At 43.8% G+C, this 10000-nt stretch overlaps 1 protein-coding gene across 1 annotated transcript in view; it reads left to right on the top strand.

The window, feature by feature from the left end:
* The first annotated feature begins 3737 nt into the window (after positions 1–3737).
* The window catches only part of Malsu1 (mitochondrial assembly of ribosomal large subunit 1), an 18799-nt gene continuing 12536 nt past the window's right edge, over positions 3738–10000 (top strand). Inside the window, exons 1-2 of the mRNA XM_050126582.1 lie at positions 3738–4020; positions 5625–5803. Coding sequence (XP_049982539.1) covers positions 3783–4020; positions 5625–5803 — 417 coding nt within the window. The 5' untranslated portion in view covers positions 3738–3782. The remainder of the gene's footprint in view (positions 4021–5624; positions 5804–10000) is intronic.

The following is a 10000-nucleotide window of genomic DNA, read 5'->3' as shown; positions in this document are numbered from 1 at the left end:
CATCTGTAATGAGATCTGGTGCCCTCTTCTGGCCTGCAGGCATGGAGGCTGAACACTCTGTGTACAAAATAAATAAATCTTAAAAAAAAAAAAAAAACACTAAAAAAAAAAAAAAAGAACTCAACACAAAAAGTAAAAGCTAAACATCATGTTTAAAGTGTTTCTGGATGCTTCTGTCTGCCTGGCAGAAACCATGTGAACTTTCTCTGCAGGAATGCCAAGCCACAGATAAAACCTCAAGAACATGAAGTCGCAATTGAAAGCAGCTCCCTGAACACATGTACAAACAATCCTCTATGAATGAGCCAACAGAAACAGACTGGCAACCACTGCAGATATTGAACATATAGTAAATGTCTCTCATCTGGGCATGGTGGCGTGGACTCAGCCCAAGGAGCTGAGGCAGGAGGATCCCTTGAGCCCAGGAGTTCAGGACCGGACTAGGTAATATAGCAAGCATTAGAATTTGAAAATAAAATTGAGCCTATTTCATATATTTAGGAAGAGGAAGTTGAAACTGACAAATTGCTAAAGCAACACAAGAGAACCAACTGAGCTGGACAGATGGCTGCTCTTCCAGAGGACCTGAGTTCAATTTCTAATAACCACATGGTGACTCAACCATCTGTAATGAGATCTAGCGCCCTCTTCTGGCATGCAGTCGTACATGAAGACAGAACACTGTTTACATAATAAATAAGTAAATCTTTATAAAAAAAAACCAACTTTGTCTTGATGGGCCTTCCACTTAAAAGCTTTTTGAGACCAAAATCATGATACTAAAAATTAGAACTTTTAGTTCTAATCATTTTTCTGTTTTGGTTTTATTTTAATTTGTGTTTGATTTTTAGTTTTAGACTGGAAGATTTCAAATACAAACCAAAAACAAACAACTCATAATGCTGACACAGTGTAGGCTCAAATCATTGTTCAATTCATGGTCAACTTTATCTATTTGATCTCTTTAGTCCTTTTAATTTGTTTGATTAAATTTATTTATTATCTGTGTGTGTGTGTGTGTGTAAGAGAAAGAGAGAGAGAAAGAAAGAAAGAAAAAAAGACAGAAAGAGAGAAAGAAAGCAAGCAAGCGGATGACGGGGCGCTGCAGTGCGGCAGTCAGAGGCAGCACCATGGAATTGGTTCTGTCCTTCTAGCTTTAGTTCCAGGGATCAACCCTACGTCACCAGGCTTAAATGGAGAATACACTTACCTACTAAGCCAACCATGGCCCTAATCATTCTAATTTCTAAAGAAAATCCCAGAATTTTACCCCAAAATATTTCAGTATATTTTTCTACAAAAATAAGACCTTTTAAAAAAAATACACCCCACAATTATCTCATCACATAAAAAGTAATTTTTTCCTACCAAAACATCTAGTTAGTGCTCAGATTTTGTGTGTTAATTATTTTTTCATAATTTGTCTTAGTGTTACAAAAGGGCTTAACAGCATACTAAACATAGTTAGAGAGAGAACCAATGAACCAGAAAATACACACAAGGAATTTCCCAGACTGTGTGGTAGTGGGAAAGGAACAGAGTGTTGGGAGCTATTGGGGGCTTTGAATTTTGATTTTTCCCACCAGCAATGTGCGGTATATAATATTTTCCTGGTTCTGGGTAGTGGCCATAGACTCTCCCAGTCGATCGCACAACTGTGGAGAAAAACGGGCAGCCCTCTGTGGTTTAGCTAGGACGTTGTCCAGGTAAGGAGTATTGAACCATCCCATTTTTACTTACCATATGTTCAAGTTATGATTTATAATTTTATTTTAATTTAGTTTATTTGGTGTATACTTCATCATAAACCAAGGGAGAATCTGACAGACAACTGTTATCTCTGAATTATGTGTCCCAACCCACCACTAATTTAAATGGTGAAGCTGTTTAAGGAGTTAATTAAATGAAGTCTCATAAGAGCAGAGCCTGCCGGCCAATGTCCTTACAAGAAGAGCCCCCACCAGAAGCCAACTTGCCGCCACCTTGATCTAGGTTTCCAGGCTCCAGATCTGGGAGCATGTTAATTGTGTCTTGTAAGCCATGGGTCTTGGTATTATACTACAGCAATGCTAGCCGACCAATACACCGTACACACAGGGAGCAATTCTCAGGTGGTGTGACCCACACCTGAAACCCTAGCACTTGGGAGACAGAGGCAGGAGGATCAGGGTTAGTGGAGAGTCAACCTCCACTCCGTAGGGAGTTGAAGGCCAGCCTTGGCTACATGAAACATTGTCTGGGGAGGAGGGGGAAGGGAAGGAACAAAAGAAAGGGAGCAAGCTGTCAGCATCGTTAATCATGAGGATGAAGAATATTGCCTCAGGAATAGCAGCTGGAAACCGGTGGAGCAGCTGCTTCCAGATGTTGGTCAGTGGGCAGCACAGGCCGCCCTTGCTGAGGAAAGTGAGCAGGGCAGCCCAGAGAGGAGAGAAGAGGCCTTCGCAGAGCCAGCTGCCTCCTGGGGACCAGGAGACAGTTGGCAAAGGGGTATGACGTGGAAAAGGAAGCTCAGAGTTCTCAGCTGGCCCCTTGTTTCTGTTTCATGACTATGGACAGAGAGCGAGTACCCGGCCTTCTGCCAGCCCGCTAGTGTGGACTGTGTTCCCTCCAGCTGTAAGAACAAATAGACACTTTCCTGCTTGAGTTGCTTTCTGTTGGGTGTTTGGTAACAGCAAAAAGAAAGGTAGCCACCACACCCTCACTTTCAAGTAGGACTTGTACAAGATGCATAGCAAAATATTTTTAATTATTTATTTTATTTTATGTGCATTGATGGTTTGCCTGCATATATGTCTGTGTGTGGGTGTCAGATCTTGGAGTTACAGACAGTTGTTAGCTTCCATGTGGGTACTGGGAATTGAACCTGGGTCCTCTGTTAGAGCAGTCAGTGCTCTTAACCACTGAACCATCATCTCTCCAGCCCCGGATGCAAAATATTTTTAATGGAAATATATTTCACAAATTCATATTTATGGCTTTTTCAGTTTTTTGTTTTATTACAGGACAGTTTTATTTTACATGTATGGGTGTTTTGCTTGCATGTCTACCACTGCACCACCTGTGTTTTTGGTGCCTTCAGAGGCCAAAGAGGGCATTGGATCCCTGGAACTGGTCTTCTGGAGGAGCAACCAGTGTGCTCTTACTGGGTGAATCATCTCTCCTGTCCCAAATTCATGTGAAGTTCAAGCTGCCACGGAGACTGTGTAAATGCCCTCTATGAGAATATGAAGCTAAAAGGAGGGCTACATTTCGGCCCCAGATTCCAATGCCTGGTAACGTTTCAGCTTACTTTAAGTATAACGTTTGCACAATGACATTGTGTAATTATTCAGAGCATGTCACCATGGCTGCTAATGTATAACTGCACTGATTCCTTGTGGTCACATAAACTTCTGTAGCATATGCAGATGATCCTTGGCAACACACACAGCTGATGATACACATCTGGGCTGCTCATGTGGGAACACAGAACAGATGGCAAACATGGCAAGAAGTAGCAAATTCATGCCCCATAAAGATTATTTGGACTCACTCTTTTTTTTTCTTGGTCTTTTTCGAGACAAGGTTTTTCCTCTATGTAACGCTGGCTGTCCTGGAACTCTTCAGACCAGCCTGGCCTTGAACTGCAGGCGCTCACCGTAGCTCCCTTCACTTTTTAAAACATTACTCCTCGGCCACTCAGTCCTAGTCTCCGCGTTCGGCCGTGGCTCCGCCCCCGTCATGACGTAGAATCCCGGTGCCGCGCTGAGGGCCCTGCCCCCAGAGAAGTCGCCGCGACAGCCATGGGTCCCGGCTGGTCGCCTGCGCGGCGTTTGTGGCCGCTGCTGTGGCGCACGGTGATCTCGCAGCGAGCGGGCCCCGCGGCGTCTTCGGTTCCCCGGCTTCCTCGACTGGCAGAGCGATGGCTTTCGGCGGGGCCGGTGGCCGGCCCGACCCCGAGCCCAGCGCGCGGCCTGCACTGTGGACCTCAGCCGCAGGAGCGTTCCGATGGCGAGGCTCGGCAGCAGCCGGGAGCCGCAGGTACGCGGGCAGGACAGCTAGGGCCCTGGGCTTTTCTGTGCGCTTCGGGGCTGAATCGCAGAACTTAGGCAGAGCTAGAAGGGACTGAGTGAGAGGTGGCTGGCGCCAACTTTTCTCTTGCATAACGAAGAGCCTGGGAGGCCAGGAGACTTGCGGTCTTCAAAACCCCAGCTGCTCACACCCGGTCCTTGCTTGGTATCACAGCCCCAGGGTCCTCACCCCTACCCAGGGTTGTAGGAAATGGATTTTTGAGAGAGTTGGGCGTAAACAGTTTGAGCAGCCTGGAACTCCTGCTAGTGTAAGAGTTAAGAGGAGTTGGGGGCCCAGTTACTGCCAGCGGTTTTAGAAGCACGAGAGGTCAATAACAACAGTAGAAATTGTTATTCTTTCTGTCCCTGCCCTAGCCACGCCCACTCCCATAACCTCTGACCTGCCCGTCGCCATCTTGGGACCCTTCCCCTTTCTGCTTCCTTGGCGTGCCCACGCGTTTTCTCCGTCTCTCTCTTCTTTTATCTCTCCTCTCTCCTTTTATCTCTTTTCTCTGTCTTTCTTTCTCCCTCTTCCTTAATAAATACTTATGGCTATTTCCTGTGTTTACGTGTCTGTTACCTGCCGCCACCGTGGGCGCGGCGCGTGCCCTCCTGTAGCCGCTTTCTCATGGCGGGCTCCGCCAACCCGCCCGGGAATCGTTAAGAATAACAGAAATACTATCTGAGAGATGCTAGAATATGAGAGGGAGCCTTTGATGGACTTTCAGGTCCCTTGGAGTCAGCTATGAACTTAGAAATAGTACAGGTTTATACACTCCAGTATTCGTTTTTAGAACAAGTGTCTAAATCTCTAACAAAAAGAAAAAAAAAACCCACCAGGTTAACAATTGTTAACCCAGATTGCTTAGTAAGAAAAACATGATGTTTCGAGACCCTCTTAGGCTGTTATTGGTCTTGACAGCACTTGTCCTGGCAGCCATGTTTCTTCATACTCTGAAGGCTGTGGACCAGATACTGCTTGAGAACCCACCTCCCTCACAATTACAGTTCAGTAACCGTTTGTAGCTGTGATTCGATCTAAAGTGCCCCGGAATTTGCTCATTCCCCTGGGCGCGCTGCTGCTCGGCCTTTTGCTGGACACTGCTCATTTCAGTACTAGGGGATAGAAGGGCATTTGCTACTGCTTGCAGTTGGTTAACAGCAATGGGCATATTCAGCGTCTGCCTAGAAAAGCCGAGCTGTGCTTTATGAAACTGTGGCCCAGGTTCAGTTTTGAGCTGAGTTTCGGTTGGTTGGTTGGGTTTTGAGTGCAGATGGTATTGGGGATTGGACCCAGGGCCTTGTACATGCTGGGCAGGCATTCCTCAACTGAACCACATTCTCAGTTCAGGCTTTTTAGTTTGTGTATTTGTTTTTGCTTTTTAAATGTTTTTTAGACATTGTCTCACTAGCTCAGGCTAGTCTTAAACTTGGGATCCTCCTGCCTGGTGTTTACCAAAGCATTCTGGATATAAATGCACTCTTGGAGGAGACTTCTGTGTCAGTCTGCTTCTCTGGATACCTGTAGGTCTGTCCTTTCCTTGGCCATCTGACACAAGTACTTCTGCTTTTCAGATCACATTGGCTCCAAGTTTGACATCGATATGCTGGTTTCACTTCTGAGGCAAGAAAATGCAAGAGACATTTGTGTGATCAAGGTTCCTCCAGAAATGAAATACACAGACTACTTTGTAATTGGTAGTGGGACTTCCAGCCGGCACTTACACGCTATGGCCTATTACATTGTGAAGATGGTAGGATGCTGTCTTTTGCTTTGAATCTTTACCTAGAGAATATCGTTAGTACATTAGGGTTGGACAACACTTGGGATAAACCACTATGAAAGGCTACAGAGAGCCCAGATCTCAATTTTCTCAGAGAGCCCAGATCTCAGAATTTCCAAGAGTTATGGTTTTTCATAGTGAAAGGCTTGTGAACAAGTATTTAGCTCTCTTGAGACCAGGTATTTCTAATTTTTGTCTTTTGTGATAGGAAAACTTAATCCCCTGATACAAGCCAGAAGACAGTATATGTCAGAGTGGCCTATAACAGTGCCAGTATGATAGCCTCGAGCTACAAGTGGCCATTGAAAGATTTTTAAAATTTATCTAAAAGGTTTAAATATTTGATGTGTATGCATAGTGCCCACAGAGGTCAGAGGAAAGTGTGATCTGCTAGAACTGGAGTTAAGGACGTTGTGAGCTGCCCTGTAGTTAGTTGTTCGAATTGAGCCCAAGTGCTGTCAACCTCTGAGCTGATTCTCCTTACAATCATTTTAAATTAACCAAGTGTGGTGGACCCCACATCTTTAATCCCAGCACTTGGGAGGCAGAGACAAATGGATCTCTGAGTTTGAGGCCAGCCAGGTTCCAGGAGTGAGTTCCAGGACAGTCAGGAATACACAGAGAAACCCTGTCTTCAAAAAACCAACAAACAAATACTTTAAATTATGGACATGTATGCCTCTGTGTGAGTATATACATGGGCCACCAAATGTGGCTGCCAAACACGTCCTCTGCTAGAGCAGCAACTGCTTTTTTATTTTTATTTTTTTTCGATTTTTAAATTCTTACCTTTTGGTTTTTTTGAGACAGGGTTTCTCTGTAATTTTGGATCCTGTCCTGGAACTAGCTTTTGTAGACCAGGCTGACCTCGAACTCACAGAGATCTGCCTGCCTCTGCCTCCCGAGTGCTGGGATTAAAGGTGTGTGTTGGTGGATTTTTTCTTGTCCTGGCTTCTCTCAAATAAAACACATTGAGGCTTATATTAATTATAAATGCTTGGCCAATAGCTCAAGCTTATTACTAACTAGCTCTTACAATTTAAATTATCCCACATTCCTTATTATGCTCTGCCCTGTGGCAGTACCTTTATTAGCATGGCACATTCATTTCCTGTTCCCTCTGCCTCTTCCTGGAGACTCCAGCATCCTTAGTCTGGTTTCCCACCTAATTTCCTCCTGCCCAGCTATAGGCCAGCCAGCTCTTCATTAGCCAGTGAGCAGAATACATGTTCATAGGGTACAAAAAGATTGTTCCACAGTGGGTGTGTGCTACCACCAGCCATCATGTGGAGGAAGATTCTTAGGAAGTAAATGGAGAGAGTTGTAAGGCAGAGTCTCTCAGATGCAACAGGGGGAGGGATGAGAAGTTACTAAGACTGGAAGGTTTGTGGGTTTAAAAGAATGGGAGGTTTTTCAAAGAAGCTACAGAAGAGTAAAGACATATAGTTACTTTTACAAAATGTTTATGTGAGAAGGGCAAGAAATGCAAGGTCAAGAAAGTTTTGCTTAGTACTTGAGAAGTGGAGCCAAGAAAATCCATGTAAGGTCTTTGGAGACCAGCTGTGCTACACAAGAAACTGCCTCAACAAGTAAAAGTAAGTTTTGCTTGCTCTGTGTGTGTGTGTGTGTGTGTGTGTGTGTGTCTGCGTGTGTAGCTCAGTGACTAGACACTGACGTGCAGTCGTCACCACTATCCCTCCCTTTCCAGAACTAGCTTCATCTTGCAGAACTGAAATTCTTTGTTTGTTTGTATTTGATTTTTTGAGACAGGGTTTCTCTGTGTAATAGCCCTGGCTGCCCTAGAACTTGCTCTGTAGACCAGGCTGACCTCCAACTCATAGAGATCTGCTTGCCTCTGCTTTCCTTTAGTGCTGGGACTAAAGGCGTGCACTACCACCGCCGGCTGAGAACTAAGGTTTTTGTTTGTTTTTTGAGACAGGGTTTCTCTGTGTATCGTTGGCTGTCCTGGAACTCACTCTGTAGACCAGGCTTGAACTCACAGCAGAGACTCACCTGCCTCTGCCTCCCGAGTGCTGGGATTAAAGGTGTGTGCCTCTATGCCTGGCAAAAACTGAAATTTTTGCCCATTAGACAATAACTCCCTATTGTCTGTTCTTGTGTAACTACTATTCTACTCTGTCTCTGAGAAGTTGACTAGTATCTTATAAGTAGAATCACATACATAGCATTTGGCCTTTTGTGACTAGTTTTATCACTCAGATCATGTTGTCAGTGTTCACTTTGTTGTAACATGTGCCAGATTTTGTATTTGTTTTTCCTTGATCAGCAATGGAACTGAGCCTTTAAGCCTTGGAGTTACATTCTGCCTTGGAGTTACACCCCAGCCCACTTTTCTTCCAAAGGCAGAGTTATGTGTGTGTTTGTGTGCGCCTTCTTGGTTATCCATTCATGCAGTAGTAGACACTTAGGTTGTGCCCAGCTCTCGGCCATTGTGACTACTACTTTAAATGTGGGCATAGAATCTGTCTAGTCACGTCCTTGGTTTTAATTATTTTGGGTGTTTACCTAGAGGTGTAGTATTTGGATCATATCATCATTCTGTTTTTAACTTCTTTAAAATTAAAACTGATTGTCAAGATCTTGTGAATATAAACATCACATAATGAAATTAACCTGACTCAGTCTTTTATTTCCATGTAACCCAGTCTGTTAATACTTGGGGCTTGTTCCTGTGCTATATTGATGTTCCATTAAGAAATTCTTGCCTGCTCCATTGTCTTGAGAGTATTTCCTATGTTTTCTTTTAAAAGTTCCAGTGTTTCATGTTTTAAATGAAGGCCTTGGATCCTCGAGTCCAGCTAAGTTTTGTATAAGGTGGAAAATGTCTAATTTAATTCTTTCATAGGTAGATGTCTGCTTTCACCAGCACCATTTGTTGAATCAGCTTTCTTCTCCCCCATTCTGTTCTTAATCTTTAAAAATTAAGTAGGCACCACACAGTTTTATTTCTGGGTCCTCTACCATCCCGTTGGTCTACAAATCTATTTAATATAATTTTCTTAGACTTGTAAATATTTGCGTATGAGTTTGCTTGTATGTATGTATGTACACCACTTGTGTGTCTGGTACCCTTAGAGGTCAGAAGGTGGTGTTTGATTCCCTGGAACTGGGGTTAGTGATGGTTGTGGGCTACTGTGTGGGTGCTGGGAACTGAACCCAGGTTGCTTCAAAAGCAGTACATACTCTTAACCCTAGGGTCAACTCTCTAAGCCCTATGTGTCTCTTTTTATACCTGTGACAGCTCTCTTTATCACAATAACTGTGCTATAATTTGAAGTCAGCATTGCTCTTACTCCTTAGGATTGTTTTGGCTATTCATTGTTTTTTTTGTCCCACATAATTTTTTTCTTAAACCTGTGAAATAAAAGCCAGGCAGTGGTGGCGCACACCTTTAATCCCAGCACTGGGGAGGCAGAGGCAGGTGGATCTCTGTGAGTTCGACCTGATCTACAGAGCGAGTTCCAGGACAGGCTCCAAAGCTACAGAGAAACCCTGTCTTGAAAACCCAAACCAAACAAAGCAAAGCAAAGTAAAACAAAACAAAAAATCCTGTAAAATATTACACTGGAATTTTGGTAGGAATTGCATTCAGTCAGTAAATTAATTCAGGCAGTAAAGCTGTTTTCCCGCTGTCTGTCACTTTCAAGAGCAGGGAATGTCTTTTCTTTGTATCTTCTGTGGTTTTTCTTTTCCAGTGTCCTGAAACTTTTTTTTTTTAATCTATTTATTGTACATACACTTGCCAGAAGAGGGCACCAGATCTCATTACAGATGGTTGTGAGCCACCATGTGGTTGCTGGGAATTGAACTCAGGACCTCTAGAAGAGCAGACAGTGCTCTTAACCTCTGAGCCATCTCTCCAGCCCCCTGAAACTTCTTTTGTAGAGCTCTTTCTCTTCTTTGGCTGGATAAATCCCTAAATATTTCATTTTTTTTTTGAAGTTTTGTTTTGTTTTTGAGACAGGGTTTCTCTGTACTCCTGGCTATCCTGGCACTTGCTCAGTAAACCAGGCCATCCTCAAACTCACAGAAATCCACCTGTCTCTGCCTCCCAAGAGCTGGGATTATAGGCGTCTGGTTTGGTTATTTTTTTTTAAATAATTATTTATTTATCATGTATACAGCATTCCTTCCATGTATGCCTGC

The sequence above is a fragment of the Alexandromys fortis genome, unplaced genomic scaffold, assembly GCF_014885135.2.
Source record: "Alexandromys fortis isolate MF-2015 unplaced genomic scaffold, M_Fortis_MF-2015_v1.1 scaffold_245, whole genome shotgun sequence".
NCBI classification, from domain to species: Eukaryota; Metazoa; Chordata; class Mammalia; order Rodentia; family Cricetidae; genus Alexandromys; species Alexandromys fortis.
This window is presented reverse-complemented; position numbering and strand designations above follow the sequence as displayed.